The 25,215-nt window shown below is 45.0% G+C and overlaps 1 protein-coding gene across 2 annotated transcripts in view; it reads left to right on the top strand.

Annotated features, from left to right (window-relative positions):
- The first annotated feature begins 242 nt into the window (after positions 1–242).
- Positions 243–25,215, top strand: part of PPP1R14C (protein phosphatase 1 regulatory inhibitor subunit 14C) — a 55,407-nt gene continuing 30,434 nt past the window's right edge. The window contains exon 1 of one of the 2 annotated variants that reach the window (XM_075499001.1): positions 243–725. In XM_075499001.1, coding sequence (XP_075355116.1) covers positions 444–725 — 282 coding nt within the window. In that variant the 5' untranslated portion in view covers positions 243–443. The remainder of the gene's footprint in view (positions 726–25,215) is intronic. The other variant, XM_075499000.1, reaches the window with a different exon arrangement.

The following is a 25,215-nucleotide window of genomic DNA, read 5'->3' as shown; positions in this document are numbered from 1 at the left end:
CCTCCGGGGAGCGCCCTGCCGCCGGCACATCCCGCTCCGGCCCCGATGACAGCGAGGAGCAGCCGCCCGCGCCGCGCTGGCACCGGGGCGGCCCAGAGGCTCCGCCGCCGGCACCGCGGCTGCCGCGCTCCGCTCCGCGCCGCTGCGGGGCCCGGACGCGGTGGCGGCGCGGAGGGGCGGGCCGGGACGGCGGCGGGCGTGCCGTGTCCTGCCGTGCCGGGCCGGGCCGTGCCGCCCCTCGGCTGTCCCCGCCCCCCGCCGGTTTGGGCCCAGCCCTCCCGGCGGCGGGGCCGGCTGCGCCGCTGTGCCATGAGAGGCTTTAAACGGCAGGTGCGGGGGAGCGAGGCACACGCGCAACCGGCGGCTGCTGCGGCCCGGCGGTAGCGGCGGGCGGGCGCCTTTCGGCTCGGCTCGGCTCGGCGGGAGCCGCGGCGGAGCGGAGCATGTCGGTGGCGACCGGAGGCAGCGAGGCGGCGGCAGCGGGCGGCGGCGGCGGGAACCGCGTTTTCTTCCAGACCCCCCGCGGCGGCGGCGGGAGCGGCGGCTCCTCCGGAGGCTCCTCCCGGGAGGACTCGGTGTCGGCGGCGGCGGCGGTGGTGCAGGTCCAGCAGCGGCGCCACCAGCAGGGGAAAGTGACGGTGAAATACGATCGGAAGGAGCTGCGGAAGCGGCTGGTGCTGGAGGAGTGGATCGTGGAGCAGCTGGGGCAGCTCTACGGCTGCGAGGTGCGGGGCCGGGGTGGCGGGTCCCCGGTGGCGGGTCCCCGGCGCAGTAGTCCCCTCGCCCCCGGCATCCTCCTCCCGCCCCGAGCCGCGTTTCGGCTGCGGGCAGGGGAGAGCTGTCACCGCCACCTCCAAATGACATTCCCGGCCCGCCGCCCTCTCCCTGCCGCCGCCCCGCGCCTCCGCGGTGCCCCGCCGCGGGGAAGGTGTCCCCCGTCCCGCGGAGACGGGAGGAACGTCTCGCCGTCCCGTCCCCCCCGAGGTGCATGGGAGGGGACCGCCCTTCGGGGACAGGCGGCGGCTGCCACCCGGCCGCGCACGGAGCGGCCCCTCTCCGCCCGGGGGGCCCCGGCGGCTGCGGCAGGTCCGGGCGGCGCCGGGCTCCCGCGGCTCTGCGCCCCGGGGCGGTGTTCGGCCGGGGGCCGCTGTCCCTGCAGCCCCCCGGGGCAGGGCAGGGCGGGCCGGGGCGCGGAGGCGCCTGCTGCGGGCGGGGGGGTGTCGGTCCCCGTTAGACGCGAGCTGGCCGTGCGGCGGGGCGCCCGCCGGGCCGGAGGGGAGAGCGGTGTGCTGGGGAGGAGGAGGAGGAGGAGGAGGAGGAGGGGGGAGCTGCGCGGAGGCGGCTGTTGTGGAGGAAGGACTCCGCTGCGGGTACGGACCCTGCTAGACCATGGCTTTGTATTACCCCGGCCTCCAGGAGCGGGGTAGATCCTAGCCAGGAAATTTCAACGAGCAGTTAGAAGATCATTGGGGTGAGAATCGAAAACGCTGGGGGGGTTGTATCTAATTTGTAGGTATCAAACCTGTTTTTCTGTTTCTCTGGGCAAAAAGTGAGTGTCGCCAGAATGAATTTTCTAATGTAGAGGACGGGCGACCAGGAGGATTTTTCAAGATTATTCAGAGGAGTAGTAACCGTTATCTTCCATCTCGAAATGACAATGTTGTAAGTAAAGTACCAGTACTTGGTTTTGTCAAAGCTTCGTTAGAAATGTAGACCTAGTCCCCAGGGTATCCTACCTCCCTGCAACCTCAAGTATTTCCTGTTATAAAGGATCAAAATGTTAAGTCTAAACTGAGGTTTGCACATACTTTTCCCATCAGTAGTCTAGTTCACTTTTATTAGAGACTTCTGAAGTGAGATTTGTTGAAGCCAAATGTGAATTTTGCAGGTAGCATCTCTGGAGCCAACATCTCACCCCAAGGCTCCCAGGTATTCTGGAGCTAGGAAGGCAAAAGCTTTGACAGTTCCTGAGGTGTGGATGTCTCAAGTGGATGTGAGGGCCTAAATAACCAGGCCTGAATATCTAGCACATACATAATGCAAATGTTTAAAGAAACTTTCTGTCATCTTAAAACCAGTTTATCAGCAAATTTGTCAGAAACTTGCCCTCATAAAAAATGTGCATGTGACAAGTTAAACCTCCTTAACTATTCACATCCATGAACTAAGGGAAGGAAAGCTACAAATCATAGAATGGTTTGGGTTGGAAGGGACCTTAAAGATCATCTAGTTCCAGCCCCCCTGCCATGGACAGGGACACCTTCCACTAGACCAGGTTGCTCAAAGCCCCATCCAGCCTGGCCTTGAACACTGCCAGGGATGGGGCATCCACAACTTCTCTGGGCAACCTGTTCCAGTGCCTCACCACCCTCATAGTGAGGAATTTCTTCCTCATATCTAATCTAAATCTACCCTCCTTCAGTTTAAAGCCATTACCCCTTCTCCTATCACTACCTGCCCTTGTAAAAAGCCCCTCTCCAGCTTTCTTGTAGGCCCCCTTCAGGTACTGGAATGCTGCTGCAAGGTCTCCCTGGAGCCTTCTCTTCTCCAGGCTGAACAACCCCAGCTCTCTCAGCCTGTCTTCATAGGAGAGGTGCTCCAGCCCTCTGATCATCCTCATGGCCCTCCTTCTGGACTTGCTCCAACAGGTCCATGTCCTTATGTTGGGGGTCCCAGAGCTGAATGTGGTACTCCAGGTGAGGTCTCACGAGAGCGGAGTAGAGGTGGAGGATCACCTCCCTCGACCTGCTGGTCATGCTTGTTTTGATGCAGCCCAGGATACGGTTGGCTTTCTGGGCTGCAAGTGCACACTGCCAGGTCACGTTGAGCTTTTCATCAACTAACATGCCCAAGTCCTTCTCCTCAGGGCTGCTCTCAATCCATTCTCTGCCCAGCCTGTATTTGTGCTTGGGATTGCCCCGACCCATGTGCAGGGCCTTGTGCTTGGCCTTGTTGAACTTCATGAGGTTCACACAGGCCCATTTCTCAAGCCTGTCAAGGTCCCTCTGGATGGCATCCCTTCCCTCCAGCGTGTCGACCACACCACACAGCTTGGTGTCGTCGGCAAACTTGCTGAGGGTCCACTCAGTCCCACCGTCCATGTGGCCGACAAAGATGTTAAACAGTGCCAGTCCCAATACCGACCCCTGAGGAACACCACTCGTCACTGGTCTCCACTTGAACATCAAACCATTGACCACACCTCTTTGAGTGTGACCATCCATCCAATTCCTTATCCACCGAGTGGTCCATCTGTCAAATCCACATCTCTCCAATTTAGAGACAATGATGTCATGCAGGACAGCGTCAAATGCTTTGCACAAGTCCAGGTAGATGACGTCAGTTGCTCTTCCCTTATCCACCAATGCTCTAACTCGGTCGTAGAAGGCCACCAAATTTGTCAGGCATGATTTGCCCTTAGTGAAGCCATGTTGGTCATCACCAATCACCTCCTTATTTTCCATGTGCCTTAGCATAGTTTCCAGGAGGATCTGCTCCATGATCTTGCTGGGCACAGAGGTGAGACTGACTGGCCTATAGTTCCCTGCGTCTTCCTTTTTTCCCTTTTTCAAAATGGGGGTTATGTGTCCCCTTTTCCAGTCAGTGGGAACTTCACATAACTGCCACAATTTCTCAAATATGATGGATGGTGGCTTAGCAACCTCAGCCGCCAGTTCCCTCAGGACCCATGGATGTACCTCATCAGGTCCCATGGACTTGTGCACCTTCAAGTTCCTTAGATGGTGTCGAACCTGAGAAACTCTGGTTTAATGGAAACTCTGGTTAAAAATAAGCAGTTTTTACTCTTCATCTTGGTGTGACTTGCATCTCCAGCCTCATGATTTGTTAGGCCATGTAGCCTGTAGGCTGCAAGGATTTCTCTGAGGTCAAAAGTACTTACAGCTGTTTGCGTGAATTGATGATTTTGTGTCTGCATGAGCTGATAACATAGTTAATAGCTGGCCTACTGGATCTATTGCTTCTGGTTTGTCTCTCGTTGTTCAAAAACACCAGGCATGTTTAGGCTGTGTGTTGTGTGCTTTTGACATACAGGTGTAGTTGTTCTGTATGTAAGAAAGGATGTGGTACGTGCCAAAGATGTGATACATTGCCATACAAACCAAGGTCCAGAGGAGTTATTGCTGCCCTTTGCAGTATTCAAATAACTGGATTGCTGGAGGAAAAAAAATTCTTTCATTCTTTTCCTTATTGTGCTTGCCGCCTCTGACTGAAATAGGAGGTCTGCTGTAGAAGGAGGGCTCTCCAGTAAGGTAGGGACCATATATGGCTGCATAAAAAGAACTTTTTTGATGATTTGGTTTCTAAGGTGACTTTTAGGGGAAAAAATGGTTTGATACAACAGATGAAAATGTGTTTAGCTTTGAAGGTTGAGAGCAAAACGTTTAAGTCTTCTTCTGTTCTTCTTTGCTGTTATGTGTGAACTCTATCCAGTGTCAGCAAGGATGACAGTAGTGAAAAGGTCAAGCAATTAATATGCTATCAGAATAAAGCTGAAGATGCATGATGAGTGTAGTGATTAAAGACAATAACAACTTAATGCAAGATGCTTTGCTTGAATCTGCTTGAAATACTTTCAGCCTGGGAGCTACATATGTAAGTCTAAAACTTAATCACCTATGCAGACAGTTAATAACCCTGTCTGAAGGCAGGTTGGGGGGGCGGGGGGGCTGGGAATTGCTCGCTTTAACTTCTGTGGAAGATCTGCCATAACTTCCTGATGCAATGACACTTAAGTTCTGAAAGAATCTGAAATCTTCCAGAATGTCAGAAACAGCCATCGAATTGCTAATCCTGGAAGAGCAAACCAGTGTCAGTGTTTCATTGCTATTCTCATTCAGAGCCCTGTTTCTAAGGAGCATTGCACTCCATTCCTGGGAAGAGCAGAAATGAGTAAGAGGGCGCTTGCGGTGCGGTGCACTGAAAGTCTGCAAGAGGACCTGGGTGTCTCTTTGTGGGACTGCATAAATGTAGTGCCTGCTCACTGTTTTCCATTTAAATAATATTGTCTATTAAATTATGCTGAGATTCATCAGTAAGTGGATACTTGCAGAAAGACTCCTTTATTCAAAGCTAAACATGTATTCATAGTCTCTCAAGTACTTGCAAGTTAAGTCAGCTATAAGCCCGTCTTGGCTTGGTGACAAAGTTTAGGAGATGAGGTTGGGAAATAAGGAGACAGGTTTGTTTGTGTTCTTTTTCTTGTGGATCTTGTCTTTAGCGGTACAATTTTCGTTTCAAAAACTGGACGCCAAGCAGGATTAATGGAGTTGGAGGGAAGTGGTTTAGAAGGAGCTCTTTGAGACTATTTCTAATGCTAACCGCAGATCTGTGATATAAAGATCAGCTTTAGAAAGGTTACTTCCACATGGTGCAGACTTTAGGGATAAAACCCAGCCTGAATGGTAAAGGGTTACCAAGGCAGAAAACTTCAGTAGGACCAGAGGCTCTTAAGCAGGATTTGTTTGGCACCAGAACCTGTCAGGCTAATGTACTCGGGTCCAGTGCTTCAGGTGAGTGTCAGTCTGCCTGTTTGCTCCTGGAGCTGCTTCATTTAAAAAAAAAAAAGAAGTTTTATAACCTGTTTGTTCTGGTCTCTAGGAATGCCGAAACTGAGGTTGTGGTCACAGATTAGTATATTGAAAATGCAGTGCCTTAATTGCCAGACTTGAAGTGACTTCAGTGTTGACCTTTACTAGGTATCTTGTTTCTAAAAATAGTTTCTCTACAGATGCTTCATGTTTTGGGCTAAGTCCATTATTGGTTAAGAATTGCTAAATACTGCTGCACACAACTTACATCATCATTATTCATTCCTCAATGGTTTGCAACATGTAGTTCAGCATGAAGGTGATGACAGTCTAGTTTTCCATATGTATGATCTATGTTATGTGCACCTGCCAAACTTGTACAACTTTATAAATGGAAAAAAAAGGCCACTGGATTTGTCCCAGAAACCATCCAACTTTGCAGGTGAATTACTGTGCTCAGGGGTCCTGTCTACCCACAACTACAGCATTTGCTATAAATGGCAGAATGCTGATGGAATGAGTGCATTCAGGGCACACAGATTTTGCACAGCATTAGTAAACAATGAAGAAAGATTTTGCTCGTGCTATGGGTTTTGTTGAGTATTTTTTAATGTAGAGACATGCATGTGCAAATCAAATGAGCCCTTAGATTTTTGCACTCTAAAAACTGGATATAAGACTTCTAATATGAGATATTGATGAGCTTAGTTGGATAATCAACTATTTTATTAGAGTATGTCTAATCAGATATGGAAATCTGTGCTTGGCAAAGGATATAATGTTTGTCTGGAAGTAATAGGGGAATTATGTCCAAGCTTGCCCTTTTTCCGTTCCAGGGCAAAATACCCTGGAATTCTGTTTAAAAATTCAACATACAAGAAAATATAACTGAAAAGAGCTGCCCATAAAAGCCCCTCAAGCATTTCCTTTAAGAGTACAAAGCCATGCCAGGCTGACAATTGTCATATGTAGGACTCTCACCTCTTCATACAAGTACTGCAATGACAAGAATGGCATGAAGCTCTGAAATGGATAAGAGTTTTCACCAGAAAACTAATGGCCAGGTTGGCAGGGCCAATCTCTGGCCATTAGTTTAAAAAGAAGAAAGGACTGGTGGGGTGTGGGAGGGAAGGGAGCAATTTAACTTGGTCCCACATGGATTGAGCTCCCTTCCCCTGGGTGCTCTGTGACTGCAGTGTTGGAGAACACCCTCTTTGGCTGTCTTCCTGAAGCTGCTGGGATGTGCTAAGTGACAGTTTGTCCCTAATATAGCATCAGAGAGTCTGTTGATCTGTACACACTTGAATTTGAACTGGTTGGTGCTAGACAGGAGACAAGAGGATGGCCCTTATCTAGGCTGGAGATCTAAGTCACAAAAGTAAAAACTTCCTCGCCCTCCCTTTCCTCTCCTTCCGCACAACTGTGTTGGCTGTAGTGGGAAAGCTAGTGGTGAGGTGTAAAAGGTGGACTGAGGGTTGTGGGGAAGCTCTGAACAAATCAGCTGCCTTGAGTATATTTCCAAAATATTTTTTCAATAGTGAATCCAGTTGCAGACTGATGGGTATTGATGGTCTACCAAGAGCAGTGCTGCGTAAGCTGAATAACTAGGTGTTGTACAGGGTATCAGTTCTGCTGTGCGTTTGCATCCAAACAGGCACGTCTTGGGATTTGATGGACTTGGTTGCAGCTGTTTCTCTCCCTACGATTCGGAACTGTATTTATATGGGGACTGACCTTCTGCACAGTATGGACCACCTTCCCCAGCCCGCTCTCATGGGTCAGTGGCCCTGCACACCCCGCAGATCCTGTGTGTCTGAGGCAGTTGCCATGGTTACCGGTGAGCTGTTTTGCTCTGGGTTTGGAAGAAAGCAGAATAAAATGGGGCGAGGACTTCAGGGCCAGATACTTTCCCCCACACTCCAAACATCCCGTCCTTTCCAAAACAGCCTGGTCAGCATGCTGCTAAGGCTGCCATGTAGCGATGTGGACCAGATGGTATGATCAGGTACTACTTATTCCTCAGGCTATGGTGAGGTAATGTTTGAAATTCATTATTCATTTCTCAGAAAGGTGTTTGGTAAGGAAATCCACTGAATAAAACACTACAGAAACCAACTTTTGCTGACTGTCTGACTCTTTGAATAGACTTCCTCTAACTTGGACCAAGATCTCACAAATGGTAATTGTGCATGGACTCCTTTCTAAATGGATCAGAAGTGGAAAGAGACTGAGAGGGGTCTGAGAGTTAGAGAGTGTTATTCCTTAAAAGGATGCAGGTTAGTAGGAAGCATAATAAAGGAGTTCGTTCTTCAGGAAATCGAGTATTACAGTCTAGGTGCATTGGAGTAAAGTACTTAATGGTCCATCAAATTGCTTAGAAATGTATTTGGGTTATTTCTTTTGGACAACTGTTACTGATGTCAGATCTCCACGTTGTACAGCGTGAACTTTGGAGCACTCTTGAGGGCAGGGATGCTGCCCAGCATAACCGTGTCGGTTGAAGGGTTGCTGTGATCGAGACACCTACAAAGGACACGGGCAACACCGGTGTAGCAAAGGCTTCTTACAGCACGTAGCAACCAAAGGAAGGCATTTGAGTCCCAAGAGTAGAAAATAGGAAGCCCAAAATGGCCTATAAAATGCGTGTTGCTGTTAAAACAACCCTTGTGAAATGCATGCTGCTGCTTTCAGAGACGGAGCGGGCTTAAGTGTCTGTGAAGGTGCCAAGCACCTGATAGCGGTGCGGCCAGCGCCTTTTGTCTCCAAATGCGCTGCTTAAACTCTGATCTTAAGTTCTAAAGACCTTAATCTTGTAGGAAATTTACCACCATTCAGCTACTTTCCTCCTTTTTACATGCAAAATTTGCACTATGTATCAAAAGGGTTCAAGAAAAGTATTTTTCTACTATTTGAGCTTTGTGTAGTCTGGATGTCATTTCTGCAGTGGTCATGGTTCATAGTTTTTATCTTAAGTAGCAGCAATATTCTTGTCTTCTAATTTAGAAGCTTTGCAACATAAATCTTCATCTTCCATCAGCTATTCCATAGCAAATCTTTTGTCCTTTCCCTCTCCGTTCAAGATGCAACTGGTCTCTTTGCTGAAGCGGTAGGTGTGGTTGTTTTATAACAAGGCAAAGAAATAACTGATTGCTTACATCACTTAAATTTTTATAATTGTACTTCTTATAAACAGTAGCTTTCAACCGTTGTGGCTACAAAGGCTCTTCTGCCTTTAGGCAAATTGCTTTATATAGAGTCAGTGCTTGATTATCCAGAGTAACGAGGGTGGGGAATGGGGAGGGAGTGGGAGAACATGGATACAATGGAAAAAACGTGGATTAAAAAAAATAACTGTAAACTGTGCTGCAAATCATGCAATGAACATACAGCTGAAGGGGGAAGAGGGGGAATCAATCATTAATCTACCCCTTTCTCCCATTCAAGTTCATTACACACACTCATCTATGTTGCTCTTGGACTTGAGTCTAGCTTGGCTGTGTCTGTACTTGTAGCATAATTAAACTGCAACATGGATGATCTATCCAGAGATAGCCGAGAGCTGGTTATGTTGTGCTTTGAAGATACTGGGCTGACTTGTGCACTGTGGGTCCCTTGAACCCCTGTGTTCTGACAGGGTCCGTCAGAGTGGGGTCTCTCCCATTATTCTCATAGCTTTGCATTAGCTGATCTAAACTGTGCTACAGAAGCAAATGCCTGAAACAAAAATAGCCCTGTCTAAATGAGGAAAATATGTATTTCATGGCACATCTGGCTCCTCTTAAAAGGCATAGGGAATGTTTCTAAATAGGTGTTGCATCTAAATAAAAAGATGTTCTACTTGAAGTAAGACTTAATTTCACAAGTAGTGTGATAGTTTAGGGTTGTCACGAGACTAAACTAATTCTCTGACCCAAGCCTTGCAAAGGCTGGCTGAACTCTTGTTTGCATTCTCATAGCTCTCCCTTTAGATTAGCTTCTGTCCAGCCACTTAAAAGGCACTGTACTGGGCCCCAGATCCAACCCAAACCACCTGAACAATTTTGCAGTGCATACTACTGTACATGTGTGTGAAGCAGCTCTCTGAGAGTACACAAGATGCTGATGGAAGAAAATATGCTATCCTGTCTCTGACCTGATTCAGTGTGAATTATGGTCACCTCGTCTCTTGTCACCACAGGTGATAAAGCAGCAGCAATATCAATCCATTCTTCCTGCAGTATAAGAAAGCTAAGTTCTCATTTTTCCCTTCCCTCCATCTAACTCCAGAAACTTCTATCTGACAGCACAAATTGAGTAGGTTAGACATGGCCATCCATCTGTGTCACTGCAACTTTTGGCTGCCTGTTGTAAAACATTGTCAGTTTCTTTTGCTGTCTCCTCATGTGACACATGGAATTATGGAAGTCAAGATTTCTAGAAGTTACTAACGTTGGAGAAGGGGGGGATAAAATCTTAATTGTATGCAGTCCATACAGCAGCAGTATGACTATATTTCAAAGGTAGAATACATCTAGCCTGTTAAAGATCTTCTTGGAACAAGGAATCGTTTGGGCAGAGGTACACACTGAAACAAATCAAATCTTCTTTGAAGTGATAAGTATTTAATTCTGAGGATCACATTTGAATAGCAGAACTGTTACCTTCTCTCCCCCCCCTCCCCCCGCCCGGGAGCATGATATCTATTCTAGGAACCAGTTCAACACGTTATCTTAAGCTATTTTTGGGGAACACACAGATCACAGCCCCAGAAGGCATCTTGTATCTTTTCAATCCATGTGATTATTTATCAGTAGCACAGATCTAGTGGATCTAAACCTAGAGAAAAATCATAACGTGTACTATAGGTCTTTAATTATTAGATTGCTGCTAGCTTATTTAATTCAATGTAATACTGTTCTGCATGTGGAGCAAAGCTAGTATGAAAGATAGCATTAATTTAAAGCGGCCTAATGGTAAGTAAGTAAATGACTAGCTTGTGCAGTGGTGCTAGTCTACAGGTGACACTTCCAGTAGAGACTGAGAAGAGTTCACCATTCTGAGTGTGCTTCCAACAAGGGGATCACACACTTCGGTCTTGTGTGTTGGACTTCATAAATGCAAATGATGGCACAATCAATGCCTAATGAAAATCCTCTTAGCAGACTGTTTTAATAGGATTACTTTCCAGACCACAGAATTGGGAAGGATATCCTAGGTCACAGGGTCTGCTTTCTCATTTGCAGATAAGCTCTTTGCATTTGATATAATTTTTTAATGGAGTAACTCACTTATGATGTTTCTTTCCACATTATTTCATAGATTTAAATATACCTTTTAGACTCTAGGCTCTTTCCCACCCCCTTCATAAAATACAGACAGATGAAAGACCAGTGCTTGCTTGGGATGGGCTTGCCTGGACTTTCACTCAGGGGTGACATTTAAATAGATTGTAAATGCATTTTACTGTCTGTCCTTACTCTGGGCATCATTGGGCTCAAGTGATGACCACAGTAGAGGGGCAGAAGTATTAAGACAGTGATTCCAATGTAGCTCAGTTACTACTTATAACAAAATCTGTCTTTTGAGTAGATGTCTGCAGACTCTGGGAGAAATGTGCTCACTAATATTTCATGAAATTAATTTAGCAGGACTTGGAAAATACATGATGTTAGCTGCTCAAGATCCTAACTTATTTTAGCACTTGAACGATAACTTCTTTGAAGTAGATATCTAAATTAACTCTAGCATGGTACAAATGATTTGTTCTACTTTGGGTGACTGATATATATAACATTTTGACACATTTACTTTAAACACCAAGAATGCCTTGAGCTTTTACAATGGGTTGCTTTACATTTTAAAAGATAACACCTGAAGCACGTATTGTGTTTTTTGTTGGAAAAGAAGTCCAGATGTTCTGGAATAAATTCTTGGGTCTTTTTGGTTTTGTTATGCTGGTAGTAATCATGCCATTTTAGGCTTACTGTCTAACTCTATTGCTGTTTCAGGTGTACTGAGGCAAAACTACTTCGTCTTCTTTCTAAGAAAGTTAACAAAACTCCCTAAATTTGGATTATGGTTGAATTCCTCGTCTTACTGTTGAAAACTGAATCCTCTCTGAGTGCAGAAACTAATGTGGGGAGGAGCACTGGTGGGAACTAGCTCACTGGCAGCCAGAAACATCTCAGCTCTTACTTCAGCTGTTACTGTAGTACTAGTTTACTAGTCTGCTTAGCTAAAGATTTAATTGACTTGCTTATAGGTATCCAGCTGCTATTTGTTTATCAAGACCAAACTCTTACACAGAAGATCTGCTTTAGTTTATTTAATTCTGATAACCAACGAATGCATTTATATGAGGAAGCAAGATATCAGTTCTTCACTTCATAATCTGGAGGCTGTCTTGCCTCAGGTTGCCTGCAATGGAGGCTTTCAGGACTACTACTGTAAAAGCAAACACCTAAACAACTTCTCCTTTGTCTTCTTTCTCAGTAGGTCTCTGAACACTTTTTCCTGTTAATTTTTTTAAAGTTTATATCAGATTTCACCTTAAAATATGTAATGACTATATTTGGTATTAGAATCGCTAGCTCTTACTCTGGGTTAGGAGTTTGCAGTGCACTGGATGTAGCAAGTGGAAGGAGGCAGGACTGTGTGTCAAAATACATTTTTGGTAATCTGACAGTGAGAAGAAGCACTGGAATCAAACAGGGCTCCTATACAGGCTCTAGCTCCCTTCTCCCAGGGTTTGTTGTCCTCGGTGGGATAGTCACAACAGATTATCCCGCTTCCTAGATCTGGAGCTGTTTGGCGAATTAATTTTAAAGATCCCTCAGGCACTCTTCTATCTTTTGCAGTCCAGGGACTTGCCTGGGGAGCGCAGTGGTGTCTCTGGCCCCTGGGGAAGAGGAGTGTCTGCTTTAAAGCGTGTTAGAACTCCTGCTGATATTTCTTGACACCAGTGGACCAGAGCCAAAATGCATTGACTGCCAGTCCCTGGCCTGCCTGCTGCTCAAAATTAGCATCTTGGGGGGAGGGAGAGGTCTAGCAGTCATCCCTGTGTAGAGCATACTGCTATGCCCAGGCACCACTTGAAGGAATGACTTGCTACAAACCATGAGAAGCTCTCCAGATCTCTTACAGACTAAATTTCTTCAACAAGATGATGATGTTGCTCCTAGATTCTCCAGGATGCGAGAGTACGTGTTTTGATACCACTGAATAAAACATCCTCCCCCCCCGCCCCCGACAGAAGGCAGATGTCTTGTCTTCCATGTCAAATCTGACAGGACCTGATACTTCTGACTAAAGAAATATTGGCATTTGAAAACTGTGTTATTCCAACCAATAATGCTTTAATTGCCTGGTGTGAGAAGACCACGAGTGTGTCAGATCCTTGGTGTACCCACACTGTATGACTCTTATTGCAGAAGTCGGTTACACACAGGTTCTCAGCATAGAGAAAATGAATACTGGAGACTAACAGATTATTTTTACAGGGCTGCTGAAGTGAAGAAAGCCATTTAGAAGCCTCATTATCTCATGTGCTCTTTCCTTGTGTTCTTTCCAGTGCTCTGATGGAGTAATTAATCCTTGAAGTGCCCCAAGAAGTGAACCTACTTAATTGCACTGCTGTTTAGCCTAAGTTCCCAGAGTGCAGAGGACCTGGTGTTGATCCTGTTTGGTTGAAATGTTTTCTTAAAGTGTATTCCTTGGGTCTTTCACTTCCACTCTTAAAAGAAAGCAGTCAATCTGTGAAATTTGACCTAGCATGGAATGGTCCTAGTCATCAGGGGTCACACTAGGAGAATGTGGCACCACCATGGTGCGAGTGAAGGAGAAAACTGATGAACCTCAGGACTTCTCTGAAGTGCTAGGCTGGCACTTAGGAATCTTAAGTTAGAGCTATATGAGTTTTATTCCTTTCTGAAAGGGAAATGGATCTTTCCAGAGACTAGAAAGTCAATTCCAAGCATGGTATGTGCTTTCCAAGTAAAGCTGTATTAGCATGGAAATGCCAGGATGAGGTGGTGTAACCTGTAACTGTGGAAAATGCCCTGCATGTTCCTCCTGTGTTGTCTAGCTGTAGAGCTCAGACCACACTCAAACTTTGCTTCCATGTAGTACAGCTTGTTCTCACAAGCACTTCTTTTCTTGGACAAGAAGTCTTCTCTTCAGCTTCTCTGGATCACCATTGCCCTCCATGTAGTGGAACAACACAGTATGGGCTTAGCTGTTATCAAACTATTGCATTCTTCCCAGATGCAGAATTATGTACAAATTGCATGGAAGCAGTCAACCGGGCTTCTGTTATTTGGAGGTGGAGAGTGACCTGCTACTGTGAATCAGGCAGAGGTAGGGATGTCCTGACTGCTATGTAGAAAGTCATTCCACTGGTGTAATCCTCAAAGTACCACCATTTAGAAAGCTTCTGATGGCTTAACTTCCTGTGCTTCTCAAGGATGACTGTGTAACAGTGATTTAGCGTACAACATGTATTTGCTAATACCAAACTATTTCTGCCCCGTGTAAGTGGATGATGAGAAAAGACATGATGTGTCCTCCCTAACTGCTTTGGAGTGTTTTGTTTAACAGAAGCGACAACCAAGCATAGACCTAGCATGTACTATTTTTTTACATCAAGAACACAACGCATTTGCTTTGGAGACAGCACTTGATTTTTGACAAATGTTTTGCTGAGATTGGATCCGTGTCATGGGTATGGTTACGAAGTGCTGAATGCTTCTCTCTTCCTCTGCTCGGTGTAGTTTGTGATCAATGCCTCTTCTTCATTTAGCAATTTCACACTCTAGTGATTCCTTTAGACTTCTGTAGAGATGCACAAATTAAACAACAATTCCTTAACCAGCACGTTATGGATATCTTTGGATAAGCTGAAGTTGTTTTGACAGTTCAGTTATGAAAATGGTAAAATACCAGTGTTAGTACTAAAGAAGGCTAAATGAAGTCTAAACCTTACTGTAACTGGATGTCAGTTCCTTCTCTATGCTTACTAATGACATGGCAGTTGCAGAGTGCAAGATTCTTTACTTTCTCTGCATAATGAGCAGAGGTGTGGGGTTTTGTGGTTTTTCTGTTTTTTTTTTTTTTTTTAATTAACCTTATAGCTGAATGGAATGCCTGATATGCCGTGTTATTATTGGCAGTTCTTTTTGGGGAAACAGGTATTTCGGTGTCCTAAAATCAATTCCTGTAATCACATGTTCTCATCAGCTGATTTTATTTTGTGTTGTGACAAAGATGATAGAGAGCTGCAGCCATCATAACAGGGGATTGACTTTTACTATCGAAGTTATGGGCACCATGAGGTGTAGAGTTCTCAAAATTCAGAATCTCATAGCATTTGGTCTTGTATTTCTTGTGGTGCTTGTTTTCCGTAATTTAGTAGCAATGGCGTGAATCCCAGAGAATTTGCTGCTCCACCTTGTGTCTTGCCCACACCTCCACCTGCTGGCTACATCCCTGCTTGTGCTGCCTGTGGCTCGAGGGGAATTTACCCTCTTAGCACGTATACCACAAGAACCCATCTCCTGCCTTGAGACCTGCTCTGAAATTTAAGTGCTTGAGAGGATGGAGTGGTTGGGAACTCTTTGAGAACCCTTGTCTTAGAAGGTGCAAAGGCTGCGGTTGTTGATAGGGCTCTGAGGAGATGAGGATTTTCCCACCTTTCCTCCACCTATTTCTCCGCTGCCAGCAAGTGGAGAACTAGTACTGTGCCAGCAAGTTCTGTGCTTTCCTAAACACCATGTCTTTGATTAGTGGAGAACAAAGCTAGAGCTTGCTTCTGTCCATCTCTGTAATAGGCGGTAGAAGGATAGCTACTGCCTCTGAACCTATGGGAAGTGTTGGGTTATCAGGGCCAGGTAGGAAGGGATCGGAGAAGCCAAGGAGAAAATGCAAAGCTGGGTGGACCTGGAGAGGCAGAAGTGAGGTAGAGATGGTAGAATACGTATAGAAAGCCTATGGCAGGCTGCCTGCCTTGTGTCTATGTTTTTCCATGTTATTTCTTTCACTAGTGGTTACTTCTGATCCAGGTATGTGGGTATATGCCTCCTTGCCTAAACTCTGCTGGCTTGCTTCTAGTAGCAGGAGTATGGGCAGTAGAAGGTGCCAACTTGATAAATTTAAGTAATTATTGCAGTAGCCTGCTTTCTTCCTGTGCCCCTAAGTCCCTGATTCAGCTTGTCCCCTTCTGTCGTTCTCAGTTACACTTTAAAGACTCACAGAAATATTCACAGTAGTGGAGGAGAGAACTTCAGAAGTCAGGGGTTGTAGGGACAATGAGATTGACAGTAGTTATGTTGTAAGTTTGCTTCTCTTGTTCTAGAGGCTGCTTTTGGGACAAGTGGGTACTGGGATTTTGTATTTTAGGAAAACTTGTTTCAGTAATGTTTAAAGCAATGCCAGTATTGGAGAGTCCACTGGAAGTGGATTAGAGGGAGAAGTAATATGATCACTATCAACAATTGCTGGTATTTCTAGAATTAAGTGAGGTCTGTACATTTAGCTCTGAAGACACATGATGTACCCAAACACTTCTAAAGAATTTGTCCAATGTTTTTTTGTAATGTGCATCGGATCTGGGCAAGTGTCTGCAGGTACACTTGTGCAGTTGCCACCTCACTCTGAGCCTATCACTAATGGGTGAAATGGTCTTCGTAAATGGCTTTTCCTCAGACTTTTCTGGGCTCACAGGTGTTCAGTAGGTAAATTGTTGACACCCATAAGGAGTTTCTCATGGAACAGGAACCACCAGGTCCAATCATCTGAGGTACCGGCTATAGCAAAAATGAAATAATAGACAGTTTTGAGCTGATTTTTTGCACTCTGTGCCCCTTACAGGTATGTTATGAGGCAAATTCTTAATAGAAGCAATTTTCCACTTGCCAAGCCCAGCTTAACATTTATTTAATGTTAGTACTCCAGCTCTGGTACAAACAGTTAGTGTTAGAAAATGATGGTCTTTCAACATCAGCCTCAAAGTGACCTGTTCACCCTGTCACATTATGGCATCTGCTGTTATTCCAGACAAGCACTATTTTCTTATCCTTTTGACTTTTTTTTTTTTAATCTTTACAAAAAGGCAAAACCTGAACTATACATGCAATTATTTCCACAGTGCTGAACAGGAGCACTAGGGATGTGCTGCTGAAACACTGCAGCAGACAGGCTGGCTATGCCTTGAAAAAGCAGGCTTCTTCCCTTCGGATTTTCACAGCTCCAGTGTTAAGCATAAAAGCAGTGAAGTTAGAGTATGTCTGACTCTGTCATCCCACACTGGCTTGTTTTTCATGTTGACTCCATCCTGTACGATTGTTTCTTTTAGCAGTCATTTTTTTTCTGCTTTTCAAGTGGTCAGTTAGCAAATCAACGTGAAGAAAGTTGCAGTAAAACCTAGCCTGGGAATTTCTTGCCCCAAAAGACGAAATACACAGAGGAGACACGAAGAAGGGAAGCCATCAGTGAGTTAGCAAAGCCTGGCTCGCAGAGGAGCTGTGCGCAGAGCAGTTGGCTTTCAGCTCTGCTGCTATAGGTGAGGAGTCTTTGCTTGCTGTAGGGTAAGGAGAAGGGGAAGGATAACCATAAGCAGAGGGTGTGTGTTATAGGAGAATTAATATATGTAAAGACATGCCCGTTTGGCATTACTCTTAGCGTTTGAGATGCTCAGGAAATGAGTCGTGGAGCGGAAGCTCGGGGAAAAGGATGGTGATCTCTTCTCTCTCCTAACTTACCATCCCTCCCCCCGCAAATTGTGTAATGCTCAGTGTGGAGCAGCAGCGATGCTGAAGGTGACTTCTGGTCAAAGCATGGCTGCAGAGCAGTGGTGCTGCTAACAAGGCTGGCTGGTAGCGAAGGAAGGAAGACCCAAGCACCCTTGGAGAACGGAGGAGGGGCAGCCTCCCAGTGCCAGGCGGGAGGCATTTCTTGCTTCAGCTCAGCTGGGAGTGCCTCTGCCGCTGGCTGCAAAAACAGCATTTGGTGAGACATGTTGCTTTTCATCATCCATTTTATTCAGTGGTCTTACAGCGCTGTGCGGGGCCTGCGGGGGTCAGGCACAGCGTGCAGCCCTGGGCCTTGCTGCCAGTTGTCCGGTGTGCTCATATTGTACCTGTACCGTGCTGGCTGCCGGGGCCGGGCAGGGCCAGCCCTGGGCATCCGGTACCTCCCTGGGGATGGGCTAAGGCCAGGCCCGCATGTGGGCCTGGCTCGATGGGGCCCATGGCCCGGCAGGGCAGGGCTGTGGGGAGCTGGAGAGGAGCCCTGCTGTGGTGTTACTGGGAGAGGGGCTGATGGCCCCGGGGCTGACATGGGGCCCTGGGCCGTGAGGGAGCCCTGGGGGGCCGGGCAGGGACAGTCAGGGCTGGTGGTGCCCCTGGGGCCCTGGCACTCAAGTGAGTTAGCCTGTGAGCAGAGCTCGCTTTAGGATACATTCTTCTAAAAGCCTTTAGTCCTGGGTGTTTCTTAAGGCTGTTGGGGGCAAATGTGGGAAGCTTGGCCTTGCGGGGAGAGCTCCAGGTCTGGAAAACAGGCTGTGACATGGGGCTGTGAGGTATGTTAACGTGCGTGTCGGAGGCTGAACGTTTGAAGATGGTGGTGCAGACCCAGCTGTGTTATCATAACCAGAGTAGCTGTATGGACCCTGATGAGAAGATGTGTGTCGTGCTGTTAATTTAGTTTTTATGTAAAGACTCATTTTTTGAAGCGCCTTTGTTCAGCCATGAAACCCATCTAAATGTCAATTTCTGCAACGATGTTTCTTGTCTTAATTTCCTCATATCACAACAGTTTGATATGCTGAAAGATTCTGCTTGCCACAGACCCTCGGTGCGGAGGATGAAATAGCCATGCAAGGCAGCATAGGGGAAGGGTGAAGAAGGGACAGGCTAAGCCCAGAGCCCATGAATGCTGTGTGGAGGGACTGCAGTCCTCTTGGGGACTGGGGGCTGGCCAGAGGTGTTAAAAGGAGGAAAGATGGTAAGAGCCTCAGTATTATTTGTGATCCAGTATTCTTCCAGAAGTCAGCCGTGCAACTCCCTCCTATCGCTTTGTCATGGAAGTGCAGTGGCAGATAACACATGATGAAAGGAAGCACAGGACCCAATGACTTTTCCAGTTGTATCTTCATAACATTCAGAGTACTGCCTGACCCGCAAAGATTTCTGCAAAGATTCATGTAGGTAAGGAAAAAAGGATTAAACTCACTGGATAATAGTTTCTTTGCAGCAATGTAAGCCAGTCTTGGCTGCTGCTGTGTTAATGGTGTCTTAAAGAAAACTATCAGCGGGCTAATGGCAGCTTTGAAAACAGAAACTTACCCTGCTCCATCCTATTCATCTCCAAAGAGATGAACATTTCCAATCCTAATGATCCATTTAACTGCCAGTATTAAACACACATCTCAAGAAAAATTATATGCAGTTAAAAAGGAAGAAGCCTGTTAATGTAACATTGAGGCTGTGCGATTGAGGACAGTCAAGCAACTGGAAGACATTTTTAAAACTGAGGTTACTTTGAATTTGATGCTTACTCACAGAATTTTACTCTTCCTGTTTTCCAGATAAATATTTACATTGCATTAATTCTGAAACACAGTCAGTCTCCAGTGCTCAAAGGTTAATGAACAAAGCTTCAGAACTAAGGGCTAGCTAAGTATTTCCTCCACGTCAGAGATGGAAACACTCACTTTATGACTTGCCCAACGTCATACACATACTTCATGGTAAGATCCTACTGTAAGGTTGTTGGACTCATTCATCTAGTTTAATTGCAGGACTACCTTAATTCACTATCTGTAATTCCTGTTTCCTAAACGTGGAGCTCTTCACTCTTTTCGAGGACACATTTGTGAATTGTAAACTTCTGCAAGCCTTGGGTAGCAGTCTTGTGGTGTGCAAATGAGTTAGCGTTCAGTTGGCATGTTTCTTCTGTGTGCAAGATAGCCTTGCATGCAAAACACAGCCAGATGCAGAGCAGATGGACTAACCTGGGCTCCCAGGCCTGGTGCACTCGTAAGCCAAATGGATCACTGTGTACCTAGGCACTTCAGTCCCATATGCCCGTTGCTAGGACTGCCGGTGTCTTATTCCCGTAGGTTTTTTCTGCAGCAGACTGAGCTGCTCTTTAGTTCCCAGTGAATTGTGGGAACTTGTCTGTCCTTGGGGCATGTTTTGAGGGGGAAGGGAGGAAGATATTGTGGGAAAGCATCAAATGACTGAAATTGCTTTAGGGCTGTAACCAAAGGGCTGTAATCATCAAAAGGTGGAAGAGTACCAGCCCACAAGTAAGCAGTTTTTGCCTGTAGCTCCAAATAGGCCAGGGTGGCTGGGAGCGTAGCACCCACTACACAGTGGACTACTTGTGTGGGTAGGAGCTCATTAGGAGCAATGCATCAGTAAAGGCCAAAGCTGACTTGCTGTAAAACAAAGTGTTAAAAGAAGGCCAGAGTAGTTTCTTATGAATAAAAAAAAACCCAAGCAAGTCAGATACCATTTCCTTGGCTGCTTGGGCAATGTGAAGATGCTTTGATGTAAAACTGGCCCAGTGCTCAAAACAACTCTTATCACCTGAGCCAGATTGCCAGGTTGAACATGTATACAACATAAGCCACCAAGCTGTGCTTACCAAGGGATGAGTAATTTTTAACTGGAACTTTAATTTACCCTCACTTGTTCCTCTGTATATTTGGAATCTTCCTTGTAGATTGGAAGCTCAACCAACTGTTATTTCTCCTTTGGCTCTGTCTGAAGTATTTCAGGATTTCACATGAATATTCCCTATTTGAGTGCATACATCCTGGATTCTCTTCAAATTATAAAAAGTAGTTTTTTCCTCTGGGTGTACTTTTTGTTTATTTAAGAACAGCAACATGTAGAAACTTAAAAATTAACCTGCTTTCCTTACGGTCTCTGCATAAGTAGTCATCCAGAGCTACATCTGAAACCACAGCAGGAAATGAGTTCTGGTCTGCATAGAAACAAGGTGAAACTGATCCTAATTTTTCTAATTAAGTACATAATTGTTTAATCCCTTTGGATTGGAAAATGGTGTTGCAAGTTTGTGTATTTTGATTTTGAATATTTTTGTTAAAGTGTCTTATGACTTGGCTTGTCTTTTATTCAGTGGTAGATGCCAAAGGCATTATATGAAAGATCTTCAGTATTTTAGAAGTGGCATACACATAAGAGTACTCTTGGCACAGCTCATCTCCTGCTTGCAGCTGTAGGTAATGCAGATTTTAAACAAAGGAGTATTGGATATGTTCAGTTCTAGTAGTGGCAATGGATTCTGCCACCTTCTTTTAACTCTCTATTCCATAGGCCAGTTAAAAAGCTTGGGTTAGACTCTTTCCTAGTCATAAAATGCTCCCCGGATGCCTGTATGCTGCTCTGCTGAAATGACCAGGCAATGGCTGCTGCACCTGTTCCATATTCAGTAGATTTTATCCTCTGAACTCTTGTTATGGAAGGTAGCACTGCTTATTATGAACGTAGGATTTGTTAGGGTCCTGACTCCTGTGCTTGGCACAATGTGTGCAGAACTGGACCGACCCTGTGTGCTTTAAGCTGCCTGCCTGTGGGAGGAATATGGGTACAGTGTCCTTTACACATACCTTCTACAAGCTGTGAAGATGCGTTTGAGGGGGTTGCTCCATGTTTCCTCTTCCAAACCATCTGGGTTTGGAGGAATTTGAGGAGGATTAAAAGTAGCAGTTTGGTAGCTTTGGCAATAATGAGAAAGTAGGGTCCTCAAACAGTGTCCAGGTGCAGCTACTTTAGAAACATCTCAACATTTTTCTCCTCTTTGTTTTCAGAAAATGGTTCTCCCTCCCCCAATCCTTTGTTGTCTTGGAGCCAGCAGATAGAGACCTCTTAAATGGACCAAGCTGTCCAAGCCCTCTGTCACAGGAGGGAGTCAGACATTTCTTAAGCTGTTGCTCTGACAGTGAAGTTTAGTAAACAGGGATGTGCAGGGCTGGAAAGTGTGGTTGGTGCTGCTCCTGGAGGAATTTGTAATGTCTAACCACATGCTCATTCTGGAGACATCCTGCAAGTGGTGAGGTGAACTTTAAACTCTGCTTTCACTGGCCATTTGAATGATTAAGAAGGCTAGCACCAAGTGAAGGACTGGTGGGAAGGAGCTGACTGGTATGACCCTGTGCCAGCCAGTGGCTCTTCTGAGCTAGGTTGAGAATGCTTTGGCTTGGGTTTGCTGGAGCAAAGCTTGCCTTTGGAGGTTGCATATGTGTGTAGCCCAGCTCCCCTTAGTTGGAGAAAAAAGTCTATCCAGGAGGTTGGATTCAGGCCAATTACTGCATGAGAAAATTCTCATGCTGCTCCTCTCATGCATGCTCACTCTCCCTGACCAGCTTTTGGAAAAGCACTAGTGTTTCTTTAGCATTTGAGAGTGTCAGACTACTCATCCAAACTTTTAAGTTGAAATTGGGTATTCTATTATTAGCTGTAGCCTGAAGTGATTTTCAAAATTCACCTGTCACTTTGATTATGCTGACTCTTTCCTCATTTTGTTTCCTTGTTCATTGATAAGAGAAAATATTAAAGAAATGTGCATCCCTTGCAGCTTGTGGCTAATGTGGTATGCTAATATCTTTTATAATGTCTAAAAAGAGAGTTTTAAAGAAATCTGGTAATGTAGGTTGGACAAAGAGCGATTTTTATGCAATCATGATGCTGCATGGGGAGTCCTCTAATGCTCAGGCTTTTAATTTGGGGTAAAAAAAGAGGTTTTGAGGCTACCTGAGCACTGATTTACCACTACCAATTTTAAATAAGAGGGTCCTCTTCCACTGCAGAAAGTCTTCTGAGCTGGTGCTACAAGGTACTTAAAAGCTGAGCAGCAACAAGTTATTTTTATGGGCATAAACACTTTTTTCCAAGCTCAGAACAGGTTGCTGAACCCATTCAAATACACAAATCCTGAAAGCTGCTTCTCTGGCCAATACCAGTTTGGACTGCCACTAGAACAGGGTTGGCTGTATTTTAAAGGCACCAAGTGTATTTGTTTCCATTTTTAAACTAAAATGGCAAGCTAAAAGTGTTTGGCAGAAAATCCGTGTGTGTCTCTTCTGCCATGCTAACTCTTATAACACTAGCTTGAAACTGGCCAGAGGGATAACGATATTGTAGCATGATGATAACTGTTTAGCTGCCTGTTTTCACAAAACTTAGAGACCTCATGAGTATTTTCACTGAAGGGAGGACTTTCATCCTTTATTAAATGGTAGTGAATCCACACAGGTAAGCTGTTATAGCTTCCAATATATTCTTAATAAGGGAAGAGCTTTATTTGGGCACCTGAGAATCAAGACATGAATTACAGGAAACGCATACTTCCTTAGCTCCAGTGCTCCCTAACCCACATCATTGTTTCTGCTCCATGTAAGAACAGACATGAGGAATCCAACCACAAATGTGGTACATAGCCCTCTTGAGTAGCTTCTGTGTTGGTCTCTGACAGACCAGACATGAATCTGCTGCTCATAGCAGATCATAGCGCCATCTTTTTATTTTATTTTTTTTAGTTTATGGGAGACTACGTTCACTTTAAAGTGGATGTTGTCTTAAAGAAAATTACCTGTTAGTAACAAGTCAGACTTTGATGTGAAACTTACTTGCAAGCTACTTGTCATCCCCTGAATCTGCTTTGTTGGTGTGCCATTTCATTGGCAGTCATTGCTCTTTTGTGTGCCACAGTGTAAAATAACAAACAAAAGAACAAAAAAAACTCACCTCAAAATATGCCCCCAGACCCCAGTGGTCCTGTATGTTACCCTGGGAGCTAGGTGAACACTCTAGTTACTTCTTGTAGAAGTCTTGTGGAAGTCAACTGTTTCAGGATGCATTGGATGTAGTTTGTGCTGAAAACTATTGACAACTGAAATCTTTTAAAGCGGGAAAACAACAGAAATATGAGACAGGAGCAGCATGGAGCTTCCTCTCTTATCTTTTTTTCCCAGGGAGGGAAAGGGAGTGCCTGACTTTGATCTTATTCCCTTCCTTCCACCTGCTTCTGCGTGCATGTTCATGCAGTTTCATGTCTGAAGACTTGATTATTGTCTCTGGTGTTCCTGGAATATCTCCCATTTGAGAAAATCTGTAGGTGGAAATAGAAACAGGCCTGTGAGAATCTGGAGGAGCAGAGATTATAGGAGTCTTCCTCAGAACATGTTTGTGTCTCGGCCGATCTCTACAAGGGCCTCCAATCTTAGACTTTGGATGTTTGTAAGAAAAGTAGCCAGTTAAAAATAACTTGATTGTTTAACACACTATTATACTTTGAATTCAAAGTTCCTTTGAACTGGCTAGTCTGTATTAAACATAGACTAGCACACAACTGGTACTTTAAAGATGCTCAGGAGTGCTTCTGGATTCCTTTTGATGGTGTTAGTTCTGTACTGTGACTGCAAGGTCAGACTCAGTGGGGTTTCTCTTTGCAGAAAGTGTGTGATTACTTATGGCTATCATTTTGTCCCTAGAATGGAAATAGGCTGCTGCAGGTATTTGGTTTATATGCAGGTGTTTTGCAGGCCTGGGTCATCTGAGAAGGAGCTCCACTGAAGGACTTTATTTTGGATTGCTTGGAGTTAGTTCCTTATCTATGCCCTAAGGGATAATGATATGTTTCTTATACATACTTCACTGCCACCCAAAGACTCTGGATTTGAATGTATATGCTAAGTACAGTGTGTCAGTGAGAACACTGCTGTCCTTTACATATAGCATTTTATTTTAAGTTTTAATGTTCAACTGCTTGCAATTTTCTTCTCCCGCATTTCCAATCCTACCTTTGATTTCAAAGGTGGAGTAATGTGAGAAGAATGCAAAATAGTCAGTTCTTTGACTGAGGTGTGCTAATGAGAAAAAGCTAAATTATGTTTAAGAACTGGAGCAGAAAGGATGCTCAGATTGTATTGCTTCCTTTTCTTGGTATCTGGAAGTAGAAAATAATTTTCTACAGAAAAGACTACTGCACTATATTGAGTAAATTAATTAAAATCTGTCCAAGTTAAATTTCTAACTTGAGGCAGGCTGGGTTTTTTGGGGGGGTTTCTTTGGCACTGAAATTAACATTTGCTGGGTGGTCAAAGTAGCCAGCTGGTAGTGCCCATCTTTAAAACTTTTGATGTGTTTCATTTGATCTGGTAGTAAAAAGTTTCATCTTAAAATATAGTGTAACAGATGGAAAAACTAAATGACATTAATTGTGATTTGTAACATGTCTCTTTTTTCGCGAAGCAGTACGAGTAACACAATCAGCCAGACTTTAAGACAGGCTGTCCTTAGTCTCATGTCCTGACTCAACCTTTACCAAGGTCTGAAGAAGGGCATTGGCTCCAGCTCTCCTGGACTAGGGTAATGCTGTATGTTGCCTTCAGGATCAAAAACAGTAGGAGTGAACTTAAGCTACTCCCATAACAGGAGGACATAGGTCTTCCATGCAGGTATATGAGAGATACCATTAGTAAGATTCATCTGCTGTGAGACAGACTTCAATGCTATAATTGCTTGATGCTCCCTTTATAGTCTCTTGTTGTTTACTGTAGATGGATGGTAGACATAGAAAGCCAGGTGAGAGAAATCCCAACTTGAGTCCTGGGCCTTGGTAAAAAAAGTTATTTTTGTAGCTTTGCTTTAAAATGTTGCGCAAC

The sequence above is a fragment of the Mycteria americana genome, chromosome 3 (genome assembly GCF_035582795.1).
Source record: "Mycteria americana isolate JAX WOST 10 ecotype Jacksonville Zoo and Gardens chromosome 3, USCA_MyAme_1.0, whole genome shotgun sequence".
Lineage (NCBI taxonomy): Eukaryota > Metazoa > Chordata > Aves > Ciconiiformes > Ciconiidae > Mycteria > Mycteria americana.
This window is presented reverse-complemented; position numbering and strand designations above follow the sequence as displayed.